The 21,083-nt window shown below is 41.4% G+C and overlaps 1 protein-coding gene across 1 annotated transcript; it reads left to right on the top strand.

Annotated features, from left to right (window-relative positions):
- The first annotated feature begins 3,904 nt into the window (after positions 1-3,904).
- Positions 3,905-20,846, top strand: LOC117099467 (prohibitin-like). The gene is given in 4 exon segments (XM_033238797.1): positions 3,905-3,977; positions 7,374-7,932; positions 7,934-8,228; positions 20,793-20,846. Coding segments are annotated over 4 exon segments (981 nt in total).
- Positions 20,847-21,083: the final 237 nt, after the last annotated feature.

The following is a 21,083-nucleotide window of genomic DNA, read 5'->3' as shown; positions in this document are numbered from 1 at the left end:
TGCAGCATACAAACAAAGAAGAAAAGCTCTTGTGAGTCAGAAAAAAGCACTCCTCTATTACCCCAAATTAAGATCACTTGTACTGGGGCATGAAAGTAGGTGTATCTGCAAGGATCTTAGTCTACAGCAATAATATTGCACAAATACATGCATTCACTTGGAAGGGAGAAATAAATGAGCTCGGAAAATGATCGTTAAAAAGCTGGAAACTGTTTTGTTGACCATGAAAGCCTGCCATAATAACCACATTCCTTATATAAAGATGAAATATGAATTTAATGACTTAATAGACTCATCAAAGTCAAGAATAAAATTTCATTTTGCCTTCCAGATTCCATGCTGTCCACCAGCAAGCATCTGAAGTGTTGCTCAGTCTGCAATCATTATGGAATGGGTACATCTATCAGACCACAGTCAAGAAGCCAGAGTGAGACTGGGCATGGTGGCTCATGCCTATAATCCCAGCACTTTGAAAGGCTGAGGCTGGTGGATCACCTGAGGTCAAGAGTTCAAGACCAGCCTGACTAACATGGTGAAACCCTGTCTCTAATAAAAATACAAAAATTAGCTGTGCGTGGTTGCACGCACCTGTAATCCCAGCTACTCAGAAGGCTGAGGCAGAAGAATCACTTGAACCTGGGAGGCAGAAGTTGTGGCGAGCTGAGATCGTGCCATTGCACTCCAGCCTGGCTAACAGAGCAAGACTCTATCTAAAAAAAAAACAACAAAATTGGATAGTTGGAGAGAGCTATCCAATTTTGAGCAAATAGTAAAGCCCGTTTTAATCTACTTTAAAGTACATATGAAAGTATTACTGATGGCCGGGCGCGGTGGCTCAAGCCTGTAATCCCAGCACTTTGGGAGGCCGAGACGGGCGGATCACGAGGTCAGGAGATCGAGACCATCCTGGCGAACACGGTGAAACCCCGTCTCTACTAAAAAATACAAAAAACTAGCCGGGCGAGGTGGCGGGCGTCTGTAGTCCCAGCTACTCGGGAGGCTGAGGCAGGAGAATGGCGTGAACCCGGGAGGCGGAGCTTGCAGTGAGCTGAGATCCGGCCACTGCACTCCAGCCCCGGCGACAGAGCAAGACTCCGTCTCAAAAAAAAAAAAAAAAAAAAAAAGAAAGTATTACTGATATAATGTAATCCAAACAGGTTCTCTATACCTATGAAAACCTGAGACATTTAAAATGAGGAGTGGTCATTCTTTGGGTGCCACTATGTTAGCTATAACTTTTTTGTATTACTGTCAGAGTCTTTGTAAAATTTCCCTGATTACATTCAAGGCTGATGGATTTGTCTTATTTTTTTCCCCACACATCTTTAAACAGCTGTTCATTTCAATAATACTTGAGGTCTTTGAACACAGAAAACATCTATATATTAATTAATCAATTAATTTTTTGAGACCGAGTCTTGCTCTATTGCCCAGGCTGGAGTGCGGTGGCGCGATCTCTGCTCACTGCAATCTCCGCCTCCTTGGTTCAAGCGATTCTCCTGCCTCAGCCTCCCAAGTAGCTGGGAGTACAGGCACCTGCCCCATGCCCAGCTAATTTTTGTAGTTTTAGTAAAGACGAGGTTGCACCATATTGACCAGACTGGTCTTGAACTCCTGACCTTGTGATCCGCCCACCTCGGCCTCCCAAAGTGCTGGGATTACAGGCGTGAGCCACCGCACTTGGCTATACATTAATTTTTAAAATTTATTTCTGTCTTTCCATCCCCACAACTAAAAGTAGAAATTATTTAATCTTTGTTCTGTATTAAAAGGTTTATTACAATTAGGACTTTTCCATTTCTGAGACAATTACGAGTCACCCAGAAACATACATTCATATTTGGTTTTGAATGTTTTCAAATTGAATAATTTTTAAATTAGTTTTTGGAACCTATCACCATTTTGCTAACGTTGTTTATGCATGTATCTTATTTCTTCCGTGTCGGAATATAAGCAAACCCAGAGGTAGGACCTACATTCTGCCTTACAATAAATGAACGAATGTTCTTTTCTTATGAAAAACACACATTCTAGAATAGTATTTGACAATATTTGGAAACCATCTTTATAAAAATTGAGAGCATCCAAAGTAAAAAGGTAAGTTTTACAACCTTTTTGAAAAAAAGCACTTTGCATTACATGGAAACTTAAGTATTATTTTATGGGAGAGATAAAGACAATCCAAAAGATGTCCATATTGATCATACTTATATACACAGAAGAAAATTCAGTAATATCAATCATAACATTATCTCCAGAGTAATCATTTATCAAATATAGTGTTTAGGTGGCCTAAATTGCTATAACAAAGAAATCCCAAGATATACAATGACGCAATCACAATAGAATGAGACTTCTCACTCACGTAACAGTCCTGGGCAATGGGATGTGGGTGTTTTTTCTCCAGGAGGTGACTCGGGAACCCAGGCTCTTCTATCTTGTGGCTCTAGTATAGGATCTCTTGCCTGGAACCAGATGGCAGAAGTGGAAAAGGGGGTGCATGGCATAAACTTATTTCTGTAAAGTCACCTCCACTTGCAAGCCATCAGTTAAATTCAGTCACATAGTCACATCTAACTGTAACAAAAGCTGGGAAAGGTATTCTAACTGTGCCATTAAGGAGAGGGAAATGCACTACCTGAATTTAATTCACAACTGTAAGATGATCAAGGTTCTCTGTCAAGGAAAGAGTAAAGCTGACCCTCTCCAAAAGATGGGGCGAGGCCGGGCACGGTGGCTCACACCTATAATCCCAGCACATTGAGAGGCTGAGGCGGGTGGATGACCTGAGGTCAGGAGTTCAAAACCAGCCTGACCAACATGGAGAAACGGCGTCTCTACTAAAAATACAAAATTAGCCGGGCGTGGTGGCACGTGCCTGTAATCCCAGCTACTCAGGAGGCTGAGGCAGGGGAATCACTTGAATCCAGGCAGTGGAGGTTGCACTCCAGCCTGGGCAACAAGAGTGAAACTCCGTCTCAAAAAAAAAAAAAAAAGGATGGGGCCAGAACTGGTAACCATGACTATTTACACGAGTTGGTAACCTGTGAATCCAATAACATTGCATTTTTTATTGTTATATCAATGTGCAAATGTTATAAATATATCTAATTTCTATATCTGCTTTTATACTCCATTCATCACTGTGTAAGGAATCTCTCTGAAGCCTTGTCTTGCACCTAGGATGGTAGGTGTGATGGCTGGGCAAAGGAAGGCAAACATCTAGCTAAATATTGATTTGGGTACAGCAGAGTTCTAATTCTGAGTAATTGGTACTTGTCTGCTTCATCCTGTTAAGAAAAAACGGTGTTCCTGGATTGTTGTGATATAATAATGGTACCCAGCCTAGGCTGTGCTAAAAATATGACCCTTGCAAAGTAGATTTCTCTTTTGTTCTTGGGATGAAACTTGCAGCTTTATTACAACTCATAAGAGCACCTATTCTATTTGTGGAAACTATGCTTGCCTGTGTTTACCGTGCATTTGGTCCATTTCTTGCATTATAGGTAGGGTGAGTCTGGTTTGAGTCTGCACAGTACTATTTACTCTTGTCAAATTTCAGTTTGTAGCTTATATCTCAGTATAGTATAAATATTAACAGTACCTTCTGCTTTCAGAAGTATCCTGGTTTGGATGAGAAATTATATGTTCATCTTACACATGTATGTTATAGTACCTCCAACACAAGTCATCTCCCAACTCTCCATATTGAAAAGGTTTATAGCTTCCATTACATAAATGAAACACTACAGTTTGGAAGAATAGAACAGTAAGTTTTCATCAAATGGAGTTTTACATTCTATTCAAGGATTGAGGACCGTGCTGCCCTTTTTGGAACAATCTGGCAATGCCTCGGCTACATCTCTAAAATCTGCTCAGTACTGATACAGTGGCCACTAGGGCCATGGTTCTTCAGAAGTTCTTGACTCTAGATTTCACCTTAATCAATAGAGGAGTAGTGTGTGCTCTTATTGAGGGTGAATATGCTATCGATATTCTTGTCAATTAGAACTTGTCTAGGATTTGCATATTCACATTCAAATAGAAACGACCACATTTCAGCAGTGGGAGAGAAGGAGCTGAGTTACCTGGGCTGGTAGCCTTTCAGAAAATTGTGTAAGGCATATTAGCAATATTGTGGACTATGATAAGCCTGTATATAGCGGTAATACTGATAAAATGTTGTATATATTGTAGTCTTAAAGGAATGCATCAAAAATTTTATTGTGTAAGTATTGAAACTGTACATTATGTATTTAAGAGAAAGCAAATTTGAGGCTCAAGTAATAAGAGATCACATGCAGATTTAGGTCTTCTAGCAACAAAAATGGAAGACTAGAGAAAAAAATGCTATAACTTCTTGATTTCACTGTTAGTAGGTAATATCCTGATGTCTTTTCTCCATAACTGCAAGTACATTCAATCTCCACAGGCTGTTTTTATAAAAAATGCTAATTAATTTGTGTCCTTGTAATTAACTAAGGATCTATCTTAATAGATAGATCACTACAATAAAAGTGATGTACCATCTGCCCCACAGCAACAGAAGGATTTTGCTTTGTATCATAAATCAAGTTCAAAGAATATTCTTTGGTAAGATGTTAAACTGCAAACTTTTTTTTTTTTGAGACACAGTCTCACTCTGTAGCCCAGGCTGGAGTACAATGGCATGATCTCAGCTCACTGCAATCTCCGCTTTCTGGGTTCAAGCAATTCTTTTGCCTCAGCCCCCCAAGTATCTGGGATTACAGACGTACATCACCATGCTTGACGAATTTTTGCATTTTTAGTAGAGACAGGGTTTCACCATGTTGCCCAGGCTGATCTCAATCCCCCGACCTCAGGTGATCCACCCATCTCAGCCTCCCAGATTACAGGCCTTAGCCACCACGCCTGGCCATTAACTTGCAAACTTTCACGAGAGTTACCCATCTTGTTCTCTTTGTGAGACAGATATTCATATGAATTAGAGTTAATGTTATCTATGCTTTGTCGTCTATTAATGTAAAGTTTTCCAGGAAGTATTATTTGACCAGAGTCATTGTGAAACACGTATCAGAAATTATTATTACATCCTTTGAAAATAACCTCCAACATAATCTGTACTTTTGATTATTTTTCTTACTGGATACAATTTCTTACTTGATAAATTGTAGTTCTGGACATAATGTTGAGTTGAAGATGCAATGCGGTAGTTTCTTTTAGGATCATCTCTGTATTTCTAAAGTATAAAAATATTTATCATATTTCTTTATCAGTACAGAAAATAATTATTGCCAACTTGACTCTGCTGGCACATAATTTGACAATGTGTTCTTCATTTAATTTAGATTTTAGCAAAATCTAGAAGATAGGAATCCTGGCAATTGGGGTTATTTACCTCTAGGGCATTTTCCAGCTAAAAGGAGGAGTGGTTCTTTTGACAGTTGTAATGTAAAAGGGGTACAAAAGTTGGAGTCCAGGTCCCACTAAGGGAAATGTCCTATTAGCACAATCCCCACTCTCCCCCCCGCCCCACACTTTTATCTAAATGACAGTACCCCAACTGTAGGGAGAACTAAAAGAAAAGCAGCCCTTCCTCAGACTGCAGCCCAGCTTCCAGTGATTTGGAACTCTAGTCTCTGAAATCGGATTGAGGTCGGCCAAGATGACAGTGCTCATAGGGACCTGATCAAAACACACGAAAATATTTTCTGGGGAGAGGTATCTCCTAGGGCTCAAATTGTGTGAACAATCTTTCAAATAAAATGTCCAACACACACTCTTGTGTACCCAAGCACATGAGGTGACAAGACAACATGAAGACTGAAAGAAATCGTAAGTAATAGACCTAGATCTGTAGGGGTTCTGAATATTGGAACTAACAGATCTAGATATTAAAATAACTATGTTTACTATAGCCAAGTAAACAAATCTAAGATAGAAAATACAGTTGAAAACTGTACAGAAATAACATAGACAATTTTTTAAAAAGTACCTAGAAATATTCGAACATTAAAAAATATAACTGAAACTAAGAATTTAGCGGTTAGGTTTGACATCAGATTTAAAGGGGAATTACTGTAAGAGCGGAGAGAAAAAAAAAACAGAATGAAGCATGGAGAGACAAACAGATAAAAATTACATAAGAGAGAATAATAAACCCAGAGGATGTGATGAAGGAAAAAAACGAACATGCATTTCACTGGAGTTCCAGAAAAAAAAAGGAAAGAGGAAGTGGGTCAGAATAAGTATTTGAGGCGCTTATAGCTGAAAAATTTCCAAACTGACTAAAAACATTGTCATAGCCCAGATCCTCTAAAAAGCAGAGCTTGAGGCAAAAACTTCCATGTTTACTTTACTGGTAAGTGTATTCCCACAAGCATAAGAGTGGGGTAAAATTATGTGAGATAGAGAAGGATGCAGTACAGATATAGCATGTGTTATACTAACGTGGGCATACACTCATTGCAAGTCTATTACCTCGTCTTGCAACCCATCATCAGAAAAGGTATGTGAGCCACTGTTACTTCAACAATCTGGTTCTGAGGAGGAAGGGAGAGAAAACTGTCCAGGAGTTTTCCTCTCCCATTGGGTAGAACCCACTACATGGCTTGATACCTCCCACACTTCAAGGTTGTGTACACGTGAGCACCGAGTGCCTCAGCCCACTGGGAAAGTCCCAGGGCAGGACATGAAAGCACATAGCAAGTGTGTGAGATAAGCCACAGGTTGTGCTCAAGTGTGACAAGGATCAGAGAACAGCCACCACAGAGGGCAGATATGAATCTGTGTCAATAAGGTTAGCACACAGATCTGGGGTAACACAAAAGTAAATCTTGTACAGACATCAGGCCAACCAATTCCAGAAGCTCTACAAGCCCAAAGCAGGATAGGAAAAGGTTTTCACCTAGGCACATTGGAGTACAACGGCTGAAAATCCAAGGAAGACAGAAACTCTTAAAAAGCAGCGAGGGGGCCGGGCGCAGTGGCCCACATCTGCAATCCCAGCACTTTGGGAGGCCGAGGAGGGCGGATCACAAGGTCAGGAGATAGAGACCATCCTGGTTAACACAGTGAAACCCCGTCTCTACTAAAAATACAAAAAATTAGCCGGGCGTGGTGGTGGGCACCTGTAGTCCCAGCTACTTGGGAGGCTGAGGCAGGAGAATGGCGTGAACCCGGGAGGCAGAGCTTGCAGTGAGCCGAGATCGCACCACTGCACTCCAGCCTGGGCAACAGAGTGACACTCCGTCTCAAAAAAAAAAAAAGCAACCAGAAAGCAATCAGGGAAGGAGAGCGGGCAGAGGAGGAGTTGCACAGCGCACGCGCGGTATATGTGGCTGGGGAATTCGTGTGAACGTCAGGGTGGAAGCAGGTCTGAGACGCTCCAGCAGAAGAAGACATAGCTGCCAAAATGTTTGAGTCCATCGACAAGTTTGGCCTGGCCTTAGCTGTTGAAGGAGGCGTGGTGAACTCTAAACTCTGCCTTATATATAACGTGGATGCTGGGCACAGAGCTGTCGTCTTTGACCGATTCCGTGGAATACTGGCCATTGAGGTAGGGAAAGGGACTCACTTTCTCACCCCATGGTTACAGAAACCAGTGATCTTTGACTGCCGTTCTCAACCACGTAACGTGCCAGTCATCACTGGTAGCAAAGATTTACAGAATGTCAACATCACACTGCGCATCATCTTCCGGCTCGTGGCTAGTCAGCTTCCTCGCATCTTCACCCGCATCGGAGAGGACCATGACGAGCGTGTGCCGCCGTCCATCACGACCGAGATCCTCAAGTCAGTGGTGGCTCGCTTTGAAGGTGGAGAACTAATTACCCAGAGAGAGCTGATCTCCAGGCAGCTGAGTGATGACCTTACCGAGCGAGCAGCCACCTTTGGGCTCATTCTGGACGACGCGTCCTTGACACATCTGACCCTCGGGAAGGAGTTTATAGGTGGAAGCCAAACGGATGGCTCACCAGGAAGCAGAGAGGGCCAGATTTGTGGTGGAAAAGGCTGAGCAGCAGAAAAAGGCGGCCATCACCTCTGCTGAGGGCGACTTCAAGGCCGTTGAGCTGATCACCAACTCACTGGCCACCGCAGGGGACGCCCTGATCAAGCTGGGCAAGCTGGAAGCTGCGGAGGACATCGCCTACCAGTTTTTACACTCTCGGAACATCACCCACCTGCCGGCGGGGCAGTCTGTCCCCTGCAGCTGCCCCAATGAAGGCCCACCCTGCATGCACTCCGTGGGCCAACCGGGCCACAGCCCTGATGATTTGATGATTTTTTTTTTTTTTTTTTTTTTTTGAAAGGGAGTCTCACTCTGTCCCCCAGGCTGGAGTGCAGTGGCATGATCTTGGCTCACTGCAACCTCCACCTTCTGGGTTCAAGAGATTCTCCTGCCTTAGCCTCCTGAGTAGCTGGGACTACAGGCCCGCACCACGATACCCGGCTAATTTTTTGTATTTTTAGTACAGGGGGGATTTCACCATCTTGGCCAGGCTGATCTTGAACTCCTGACCTCATGGTCCACCTGCCTTGGCCTCCCAAAGTGCTGGGATTACAGGCATGAGCCGCCGTGCTCTGCCATCCCGATGATTCTTAACACCCTACCTCAGAAATCACTGTGAAATTTCATAATTGGCTTAAAGTAAAGGAAATAAAGGCAAAATCACTTCAGATCTCTAATTAGTCTAAAACAAAAAAGGCAGCCGGAGGAAAAAAGACAGATCATCCTAAAAGGAACAACAACTGAAATGATAGCTTACTTCTCAGTAGAACAATGGAAGCCAGAAGACAATAACATGGCATTTTCAATATACTGAAGGAAAATAGCTGCCATAGTGACTTAGCAAACATCTACAAATATTGAAAATACTCTTTAGGAATGAAGGAGAAATAAATATTTTTTCAAGAAAAAATAGAGTGAGAATTCATCCCCAGCAAGCTCATACTACAAGTATTAAAAGGTGTTCAGGTAAAAGGAAAATGAGCCTGTGCAGAAGGCCAGAAACAGAGGAAGAAACACGAAGCAATAAAAATAATAATTATGCTAGGGTCTTCGTTCATTTGTGCCACTGTAACAGAATATCTCAGACTGGGTAATTTATAAAGAACAGAAATTTATTTCCTCAAAATTCTGGTGGCTGAGAAGTTCAAGATCAAGGCGCTGAGAGCCTTCATGCTGCGCCCTCACATGGCAGAAGATGGAAGGGCAAGAGAGAGTGAACCTACTCCCACCAACCCATTAATCCATTCACCTAGCTCTTCCCCAAAAGCCCCACTTCCCAAGACTGTTGAATTGAGGATTGAGTTTTCAACACAAATTATCAGGGACACATTAGAGCATAGCAACTAGTAACTCTAAGTAAATTGTTAACTATATAAAACAAAAATAATGTGCAGTTTAAAATATTTATAGATATAAGACCACAACAGTATATAATTTGGGAGGGAGGTGTATGGAGTTACAGGGCTTAAAAGCCTCCTACTGGAAAAGGGTAAAAATACCAGTTGACATTAGACTTTGTCAAGTCTAATGCTTGCTAAAAATCTGCATGCTATAGTCTCTAAGCAACCACCAAAGGAAGAGTAAAAGCTGTACAATGTCCTAGCAAATAGAGATTAAAAGTAGAATTGTTAAAAATATCAATTATCGGCTGGGCATAGTGATTCACATCCGTAATCCCAGCACTTTGGGAGGCCGAGGTGGGCCGATCACTTGAGGCCAGGAGTTCGAGAGCAGCCTGGCCAACATGGTGAAATCCCATCTCTACTAAAAATACAAAAATTAGCTAGGTGTGATGGCAGGCACCTGTAGTCCCAGCTACTTGGGAGGCTGAGGCAGGAGAATCACTTGATCATACCACCACACTCCAGCCTGGCCAGCAAAGTGAAACTCTGCCAAAAAATAAAAAATAAAGGAAAGAAAAGAAAAAAGATAAATGTAAAAGAGACAAGAATGGAGAGACAAAGGAGCATAGAACAGGCAGAATAAGTATACATCACATAATAATTTGGTAGATGTAAAACCAAATATGTCAATAATTATAGCAAACGTAAAGCAACTAAATGCTACCATTAAAACACAAAGAATGACAGGCTAGTTTAAAAAAATAAACCCCATGGAAAGAAAGTTTAGATTTCATCTCCTCCAAGTTATCTGTAAAACAAAACTATCTACAGCCCATCAGATTTGGTTTGAATTTATAAACCATAGCAATCTCATTTATCACTATATCCTAATTCAGATAATTTTGTTTAGATGGGGTCTCACTATGTTGCCCAGGCTAGACTCAAATTCCTGGGCTCAATCAATACCACCTCAGCCTCCCAAGAAGCTGCCACTGCACCTGGCTTCAGGTAATTCTTTTCTTTTTTCTTTTTTCAGGTAATTATTTTCTTTTCCTTTGTCTTCAAATGTTAAAGAATCCCTTCATTACTGAGCCAAAAAAAAATTATCTTAGACATACTTTATTGAGACATAGACAATGTCTCTCTCATTTCATATGACAGTCCATCAGATATAGGAATATGGATATCAATTTTTCTATTTATGTATCCCTAGTTTAAAAAAATAATTTTTACATAATCTTCACCATATTTTTATATCATTTATGAAAACAGCTCCTTGTACAGTTGGCCCATTGATCCAGCTTGTTAAATTATTTTCAGACTTTGCTTAAGTGAACCATCATATTGTCACTTTCTTCCATTTCATATCATAGGGAAGTGATACAAAGAGCATGCTTTCTATATTTTCATCTTATTCATTGATAAAAACATTGAATAGAACATATCTGATGACTGTGCTTCAGAGCAGGCTTTGGAGCACTTTTTCTAAATTGACCTTAATCCATGAATCAACATTCTGAAGGTATGCAGTTTTAAACATTAATCAATTTGCCTGTGTAGCCAGTTCACATTCCTCCAACTTGTCCATGAGAGGCCTTGAGACGTTGGCATAAGAGTCCTTGTTAGATGCCTTGCTTAAATTCAAATACCTGGCTGGGCACGGTAGCTCATGCCTGTAACCCCAGCACTTTGGGAAGCCAGGGCAGGTCTCTCAAAAATAAATAAATAAATAAATTCAAATACCTTGGGTCTGCTTCTCAAACTAGATGTGACAATCTTGGAAGCGAGCACACATCTCCTTTCCATTTGCTTATGGGGACAGAAAGTCAACTATAAACAATATGCAAGTCTGCAGACTTAGATTAGAAAAAGTATGATAATCCAGTACCTCATCCATCTGCGGGCACTGAAGCTGCTAAACATCACTTTTTCTTTTTTGAGATGGAGTCTCGCTCTGTTACCCAGGCTGGAGTGCAATGGCTCAGTCTTGGCTCACTACAACCTCTGTCTCCCAGGTTCAAGCAATTCTCCTACCTCCGTCTCCCAGGTTCAAGCAATTCTCCTACCTCCGTCTCTCAGGTTCAAGCAATTCTCCTACCTCCGTCTCCCAGGTTCAAGCAATTCTCCTACCTCTGTCTCCCAGGTTCAAGCAATTCTCCTGCCTCAGCCTCCCAAAGTAGCTGGGACTACAGGCACGTGCCACCACTCCTGGCTAATTTTTGTATGTTTAGCAGAGATAGGGTTTCACTATGTTGGTCAGGCTGTTCTCAAACTCTTGATCTTGTAATTTGCCCTCCTCGGCCTCCCAAAGTGCTAGGATTACAAGCGTGAGCCACCGTGCCTGGCCTAGACATGACTTTTTAAAGAAAATGCCACAGTGGAACACACTGGACCTTTGAACCCCTGGATAAATTCAATGGGTTCCAAAGCATGAATAATAAATAAAACTAGTAATAGCCTTTAGAAACCCCAGGGGCCATAGTCAAGGTAGAGTGTACTTCAAAAAGTTACAAACTGGTTCATCTGAGGCTCAGAGGGCACTGGTCTCAGAGAATTGAGATGAAGATGCTCCCTGAACCGGAACTCTGATGTCCTTCTTAGTAAATTGGAATCATGACAGTGGACTTCTTTCCTAGAGGAGCTGCATGAGTTAGGATACTTTCTGCTGTACATAACAAAAACTGACTCAAACTGGCTTAGACAATAAACAAGTTCATTATTTCACCAAATCAAACTCCAAGAGGCAGAGCAGGCTTCAGGCTTGGTGGATTCAGTAGCACAATTCTGCCATTGGCAGCCCAGGAATATTCTTCATCATTCCAATGTGGGAGAGAAATAGAATTACTAAAATTGATTTAGACTATTTTCTGGGGTTGAATGGATGTTGGTGAGTCAACCACCAACAGAAGAGTTTTTGAACATTGAATGTAGAATAGAACTCCTAGTTCTAAGCTAGGATTTCTTTCCTGACTTTTAGGGTAGTGTCAACCCTAAGGCAATACGATTGAAGGCAAGGATATAAATTAGCTGACCTAAGAATACACCCAAAGGAATGTAGCTTTATCCCTAGGAACAAACCTCTACACAGTCCTATAATCTTCTCCAACACAGTGGTAACGCAGTTCTTGAATTCTAAACAGAGGTCTGGGACTCAAGTGGGGAAACATTTGTTCCGTGAATGCCATGTGTATGGAAACCTTTCTTTTCTTCTGGAAGTTTGAGGCAGAAAATCAAGATGGGAAAGACACCCAGGTACCTTTCTAGTTGGAAACCAACCTAGACTAATTTTAAAAAATGGTAAAACAGAAACTGAATGATTTTATTGGCTGTTCAATAATGGATTTAGTGAAGAGAAGCTGGAACTAATGAATAAACTAAGGAATAGGATATTGCTTTCATTAACTAATGCTACCTCTACCTTTGATCAGGAAGGTATGAGAGGTGGCTATGAATTCTGAGCAATAATCTTTTTCTTTATTTCTTAGTGATTGAAGTGTTTTTAAAAACAGGATTTTTTTTTTTCTTTGAGACAGCGTCTCACTCTGTCGCCCCCAACTGGAGTGCAGTGGTACGATCTCGGCTCATCACAACTTCCGCCTCTCAGGCTCAACAGATTCTCCTGCCTCAGCCTTCCAAGTAGCTGGGATTACAGGCACGTGCCACTACTGACTGGCTAATTTTTGTATTTTTAGTAGAGACAGGGTTTCACCATGTTGGCCAGCCTGGTCTCCAACTCCTGACCTCAAGTAATCCACCCGCCTCAGCCTCCCAAAATGCTGGGATTACAGGCATGAGCCGCCATGCCTGGCCAGAGAAATATTTTTGACAGCTCAATTTATCGTATATACTAAATTTACAGTGCATGCTAAGAAGAGAAATGTTAATTACCAAAAATGAAACTGATTTTTACCATAGAATGATTTCAGTGTTCTTAGACATATACATTTGTCTTCGTCATATGGGTTGCTCTTTCAGAGATGAGCATTGAAAAGAGAATTCCATTTCTAGAGTAAGATGAATGTGTAACTCCTATTGACTTCAAGGATTACAATTGCCTCCAGTTGAAGCAATTCTCATTCAAGCCACGTATTTTCTGTCTAGTCTCCCTACCTTTGGATAGCATATAAATTTCTAAGAAATAGACAGGGAGAATGATGGATTTGCATGCAAATGTTGGTATTTATTCCAAATTTAGCCATCCCATACAAGGACACTATGTCAAGAGCTGATTAAACATATTTGAATAATGGCATCTTGGGTTAGAGAAGACCACATCTCTGATGTTTGCATTGCGTTCTATAAATAACTGCAAGTTAATATTGTGCAAATTAACATTTTAATGCAAATATTTCAATGAAACTTTCAGACTCAGCCTCCTGTGTATTAATTTAGCTGACTATCCCTTAGAGACTTCATAATTTATTAATTTGCTCAGAAAATTTGATATGTGCCAGGTGCACTGCTTTAGGTATTGGGGGTATGGCAATGAACAAGATGGGCACAGTCCTAGTCTTTGTGGTCATTACATTCTTGGACATTATATTCAGGAAATAACCAATTAATCAAATGAACAAGATGATTTCCAAAAGTGATAAGGCAGTGAGACAGGGTGATATAACAGACAGTGATGTAGGAGTGTAATATGAGCTGGTCAAAGAAAGTGTTTGAGGAGGTGATATTTGAGTAGAAACTGAAATAACGCATGGGAGGCAGCCAAGTGCACAAAATCTTTATTTACTCCAAGAGAAATAATATATGCAAAAGAACTCTGCAGCACTAGCACAATGCCTTCTTCCTTATAGCTGGTTGGTGCTCCAAAACTTGCTTACTTGAAAAACTGTCACATTTACAATAAAATACTTAGGACTGTAGAAATTAATTTGTCATGAAAAAATATGGACAAATTTAACACCTGCTCCAGGATGCTATAGTCTGACATCTTTATTGGGGGTCACTAAGGATTTAAAGAAGAAGAAGGAATTGCTAACTTCTATTTCCTATTTTACTAGTCAATTTTTTTTTTTTTTTTTGAGACAGAGTCTCGCACTCTCACCCAGGCTGGAGTGCAGTGGCGAGATCTCGGCTCACTGCAAGCTCCACCTCCCAGGTTCACGCGATTCTCCTGCCTCAGCCTCCCGAGTAACTGGGACTACAGGCGCCCGCCACCACGCCCGACTAATTTTTTGTATTTTTTAGTAGAAACGGGGTTTCACCATGTTAGCCAGGATGGTCTCGATCTCATGACCTTGTGATCCGCCCACCTTGACCTCCCAAAGTGCTGGGATTATAGGCATGAGCCACCATGCCTGGCCTAGTCAATTTTAATTACTGTAGCCTCATTAGATACCCTTTGTGCAAATGTGAGTGTCTTTGCCTGCTTTCTGGTTTGATTTTAAGTTGGGATACAAGTTACTTAACAATAACAAGAGTTGGCAGTAGCTGATCTTTCCCAGGTCCCAGACACACATCCATTTGCAAAACATATCCATTTATTCCCACTATATATGTGAACTTGGCATACAGTCAAAAACAGAAGCACACGTGCTATTGTCCAGAATATTTTCTGAATATTCATTATTTACCAGAAGTATTTTCTGAATACTTGTTATTTAACTCCTGAAGTAACAAGGTTGTGAAGAGAAGCAAAATTGATTTAAAAAAAGGAGCGAGAAGCTGGGTGCGGTGGCTCATGCCTGTAATCCCAGCACTTTGGGAGGCCAAGATGGGCAGATCACCTGAGGTCGGAAGTTTGAGACCAGCCTGGCCAACATGGTGAAACCCCGTCTCTACTAAAAATGCAAAAATTAGCCAGGAATGGTGGCAGGTGCCTGTAATCCCAGCTACTCAGGAGGCTGAGGCAAGTTAATCACTTGAACCCTGGAGGAGGAGGTTGCAGTGAGCTGAGATCATGCCATTGCACTCCAGCCTGGAGGACAAGAGTGAGATGTCGTCTCAAAAAAAAGAGAGAGAGAGAGAGAAAGAGGAGATACCACATGATCTGGGGTATCCAGGTCATTTAATAAACAAGGGAAAAAATATAATGAGGATGATTAAGACATGAGAGGAGCTTCAAAAAGGACTTAACTATCAAAGGATTGAGACAGGCCTCTGGAGAAATCTGATGACGTCTTTTAAGTATTTTTGCAAAAATACTTGTGCTGCCAATGTTAATTATGAAGAATGTCGTCTCCTACTATCCTGCAAAAATCAATACTTGTTTTATTCTTTATTTATTCTGTGATTTGACACTTAGTTGAAATTATAATCTTAATTTTATCCAACTAAGATAAAGTTTTTACATTCCTTAATTTTATGATTCAAGATAAACTTCCAATTGAACCTTTTTTTCACGATTTCTATGAAAGTTTTTTTCCCATTCCAACTTGTCTCACTTTTAAAAGTAGATGGTGCATTTGCATACCTAAAGAATAATAATACCAACTCTGATTCAGGCCTATTGCTCTGTATAGCATGCTGGCATTCATTAACCAAGCCAGAAAAACGTCAATGTAATGCATCAAGAGGGAAATTATGATTAAACCACAGCTAGTTTTTCTTACCCCTTCAAGGAACTGTCTGGATGAATAGCTGCTTTTCTTTTCTCTTTTTAGAGATAGGTCTCACTATGATGCCCTGACTGACTTCTAGACTCAAGGGATTCTCCTATCTCAGCCTCCCGAGTCACTGGGACGGCAGGTACACAACACCACACAAGCTTACGGCTGCTTTTCTATGCCACAAAGCTCTAAATCCTAGGCTTTTTCCTTCTATGACCCTATACTCCAAAAGAGACGTGGAATGGAAGACACTGGAACTGCTGGTTGTTCCAAAGCAATGGGTTTTTTTTTTTGTTTTTTTTTTGGAAACAGAGTCTCACTCTGTTGCCCAAGCTGGAGTGTAGTGGCGCTATCTCGACTCACTGCAACCTCCACCTGCCTCCTGGTTTCAAGCGGTTCTCCCATCTCAGCATCCCCAGTAGCTGGGACTACAGGTGTGCACCAACACACCCAGCTAATTTTTTGTATTTTTAGTAGAGATGGGGTGTCACCGTGTTGGCCAGGCTGGTTGCAAACTCCTCACCTCAAGTGATCCACCCACCTAGGCCTCCCAAAGTGCTAAGATTACAGGCATGAGCCACCGCTCCCGGCCAGCAACAAGCTTTTTATTCCTGGTCCCTGTCACGTTCCCTTGGCACTGTTCCACACTCTAATTTTTTCCCTTTTTTACACATGCTCATAGCTGGACCTGTTGGTTTAATTATTATTTTATTATTCCTATGTTCATTTAGTTTATTGCTTTCAATGTTGTTGCTTTGTATATTGTCTAGTTTTTACTGTTTTATTTTATTATATAAGCAGTTTATTTTATTCTGCCTTTTACTTACCTTTGATTTGAAAATTTTAAACTTATACTCATCTTTTACCATGTCTTATTTATTTCTATCTCTTCTGTTTCTTATATTTGGTTATACATCTCTTTTTTCTTGCCATCTTGGCTTTTTAGCATGTTGAGGAGACCTACTCAGAACCCCAGAGTTTGTATGAAGATTATTTTAAGCTGAAAATATTTGAAATCCAACAAATGCAAAAAGAAGCATTCTCAGACCTTCCCTTATCTGACTAAAAGCAGCAATTTCTGGGGCTCCCAGAAATCCCCTCTCTTGCGGGGAGGCTTCCATAAATCCCCTCTCTGGGAGGGAGTTTCACGGCCCTAAGGAAAACGAAAGGCTACTTGCACCTACGTAAACCAACATTATCACAAACTTACCCAAGGACACATGGGTAATCAGGGTCAGACTCAAAACCAGTACCCTTAACACTGCCTACCCTGAGGCTACCCCTGTTCCACACTTCAATTCCATTTCCCAGTCATGGGTGAGGAGCTGCACTGCGGATATCACCACAAGAACGTAACCCAGCCTGGAGCCACAGGCAAGGACAGAGTGCTTCATGGTTTCTCTCCCACTCCCACCAGCTTCTAGAACACCCAAGCTGGGGGCATCTTTGTCATTTTCAACTAGAAGTAGACTTAATTCTCTCCAGCTTCAAGACATACCCCTGAAAGTCTGCTCCCTGAGGTATGTTCCCATTGGATATACCCACCCATCCAACCTTAGTAAAGGTGTAGGACTGGGGACATGGGGAGGGTGATAATTTGGCAGTTTTTCTCTCCTTTCCCAGTGTCTTATAGCTGAAATATGTATATATATATATATATTGGAGGCCCTAGAAAGTGGCAGAGGAAGAAGTGGGTTTTTGTCTCTAAGGCCACTAAGTAGTGTTAAAACTCTGAGTAAGATAATTCAACCAGGTGCAGGGGCTCACGCCTATAATCCCAGCACTTTGGGAGGCCGAGGTGGGTGGATCATTTGAGGTCAGGAGTTCAAGACCAGCCTAGCCAACATGGTGAAATCCTGTCTCTATTAAAAATACAAAAATTAGCCAGGCCTATGGTGGCGTGTGCCTGTAATCCCAGCTACTTGGGAGGCTGAGGCAGGAGAATTGCTTGAACCCAGGAGGCGGAGGTGGCAGTGAAGCAAGATGGCGCCACTGCACTCCAGCCTGGGCAACAGAGTGAGACTCCATCTCAAATAAATAAATAAATAAATAAATAAAAGGTTATTCAAAGGAGGTAGAGCAGTATGTCCAACACAAAAAGCTAGGATCTCATGTCATCGCTTCCCTAACATGACTTTCACCAAATGCTTCCCCTTTCATCAAGTCTGTTTTTGAGTTTTTCTCCATGCACAAGCTTCCCAGTTTTCCCCTCTAGGAGCAGTGGTGAGAAGAGCTGAGCTGCAGATGAACTCCTCACCCCAGGAGGGTTTTACCATGGAAGGAGCTGCTTTTCTAGATTTCTCCTACACGTAACACACAGATCTCTCATTAACCGGGTAGGGCCTATTTAGGACCCAACACTCCAGTATGAATAAAGCATTGTTCTCGCTCCATGCATTAAAAAAAATCATTTATCCAATCCAGTAAGCCCTTTGATTCTTTCTGGATTTACTGAAGGAAAAAATGAGTGGCAGAGATAAACCTTGGTCAGCCATGCTAATGTCACTTAATTTGACTTTTGATATCTGAGATCTTGTGACTCTGTAATAGTAATATTACAATTCTCCGATGATCCCGACTCAATTCCCCAATGAATGAAAATGCTGTCAGTATTTATATCCTTCTGCTGATCTACACACAGATTTTTAGGCATCAGACCTTGATTTCAGAGTCTTTTAAGCTCTATTTTACAGGAGAAGACCTGGTAGGAGTAAAAATAAGTACATGAAAGCCAGAATGCCTGGTTGAAAATTTCTCCTCTCAATTTAGGTCCTGTTACTTAATCTCTATAAAATGGAGATGATGACACTTAATTCCGTGAATCTTTTTTTTTTTTTTTTTTTTTGAGACGGAGTCTCGCTCTGTCGCCCAGGCTGGAGTGCAGTGGCCGGATCTCAGCTCACTGCAAGTTCCGCCTCCCGGGTTTACGCCGTTCTCCTGCCTCAGCCTCCCGAGTAGCTGGGACTACAGAAGCCCGCCACCTTGCCCGGCTAGTTTTTTGTATTTTTTTAGTAGAGACGGGGTTTCACCGTGTTAGCCAGGATGGTCTCGATCTCCTGACCTCATGATCCACCCGTCTTGGCCTCCCAAAGTGCTGGGATTACAGGCTTGAATTTCCGTGAATCTCAATTAAATATATGTAAAATGTCTGGCCTTCAACAAGCTTTAGTTTATTAAATGATTTTCACTCCTAAAATCAAATGAATTCTTGTTTTGATGATTCTATTGCCAAGATTGCGGCCACAAAAATTCTAAATTATAAGAATTATCTCCATAGGCCAGGTGCGGTGACTCACACCTGTAATCCTAGCACTTTGGGAGGCCGAGGTGGGTGGATCGCTTGTGGTCAGGAGTTTGAGACCAGCCTGGCCAACATGGAGAAACCTCGTCTCTACTAAAAATACAAAAATTATCCAGGAGTGGTAGGGCACGCCTGTCATCCCAGCTACTAGGGAGGCTGAGGCAGGAGAATGCTTGAACCCAGACGGCAGAGGGTGCAGTGAGCCCAGAGCTCAGATTGCGTGACTGCCCTACAGCCTGGGCGACAAAGTAAGACTCTGTTTAAAAAAAAAAAAAAGAATTATCTCCATGGGAGTCATCTCTAAGTGATATGATAGATATATAAATTCCTGAAGAAACTAACCAGCCAATTTTATTTACAATCTTTGTATTGAGTCTACATGCCCCTCAATCAACCACTCCGTTTCTCTGTTTCTTTATAGCAAAATTTCTCCAAGGGCTACCTCTACTCATTACTTCCTGTTCTTTCTTGACATCTTTTGTCTGTTTTAGAACATTCTTGCTATGGTCTAGTTTGCTTCTTCCTCTTCACTCTTTCCTTCATCTGGACCGTGAGAAAGGGCTTTTGATCTGACAGTGCTATTTCCCAAGTCCCAGGCTGGGATGGAGAAGGTGGTGGTTGTCAAACTATTAGAGCTTGTGAAAACACAAATCGCCGGCCCCACTCTCAGAGTTTCTGATTCAGTATAGCTGAGGTGGGGCCCCCATTTCTAACAAGTTCCTAGGTGAGGCTGATGATACTGGAATATATTTTGAGGACCACTAGAATAAGGAGTTCGCGACTCTCTTACTCTCACAATAAGTGAAATTCTCCAACCTACCTTTATCAATAACACAGATGTCATTTTGATGTTTCGTCTGCTGCTTCTACCATTTTATACCTGAAATGATTCAGAATTCAGGAAAGAAAGACAGGTGCTGTATATTGAATGCCTCAAAAGCCCAACAGCTGACATTTATTACTTCCCATGTGCCATTTGATGTCCTAAGCGTTTTATGTAGTCTATCTCATTTAATCCTCACCAAAGCCTCTAATATCATTTCACCTTTCAGTAAAGAAATTAAGATACTACTGGGGGTGGTAGCTCATACCTGTCATCCCAGCATTTTTGGAGGTTGAGATGGGAGGATCACTTGAACCCAAGAGTTTGAGATCAGCCTGGACAATATAAGGAGACCCCATCGCTACAGAAAAATAATAATAATAATAATACCTGGTCATAGTAGCATGCACCTGTAGTCCCAGATACTTGGAAGACTGATGTGGGAGGATCACTTGAGCCCAGGAGGTCAAGACTACAATGAGCCATGATCATGCCACTGTACTCCAGCCTGGGCATAAGAGTCTCAAAAAAAGAAATTAAGACACCAAAATATTAAACAATTGTCCAGGCCACTCAGTTCTGGAGACATAATTGGAATCAAGGGAGTATGATGTCAAGGTGGTGGTTTTAACCCCTAGGATATGCTATCTTGTGTGTGGAAATATGAAAGTCATCTGAGTATGTATCTATGTTCAGTACAGCCACCCATCTTCCCATGCAATGATTCATGACCTGTGTTTACCCTTGTTAATGTGGCATAAACTGCTTTCCCAAGGCATCACAGTCAGCTATAGAAGTAGCTACAAAGAATGTCAACGCCGCAGTCTAAACTCCTCTAAGTTGAGCAAATTCAGAACAAATACCAGAAAAGCAATTTATATTTTTAGATTTTTCTTATTAATAAGATGTTAAATTTCTTATTCTATAAACATTTATTGAACACTACAATTTGCCATGCAGTTGGGGGATTTCAGAGCACCTAATAAACAGCACACTTCCCCATCCCCAAAGTTTTGAATCAATTGAGAAATAGGCAATATATTAGTTTGCTAGGGCTGCTGTAATT

The sequence above is a fragment of the Trachypithecus francoisi genome, unplaced genomic scaffold (genome assembly GCF_009764315.1).
Source record: "Trachypithecus francoisi isolate TF-2019V2 unplaced genomic scaffold, Tfra_2.0 Lachesis_group16, whole genome shotgun sequence".
NCBI lineage: Eukaryota > Metazoa > Chordata > Mammalia > Primates > Cercopithecidae > Trachypithecus > Trachypithecus francoisi.
The sequence above is the reverse complement of the archived record's forward strand: the minus strand, read 5'-3'. Positions and strand labels throughout refer to the sequence as shown.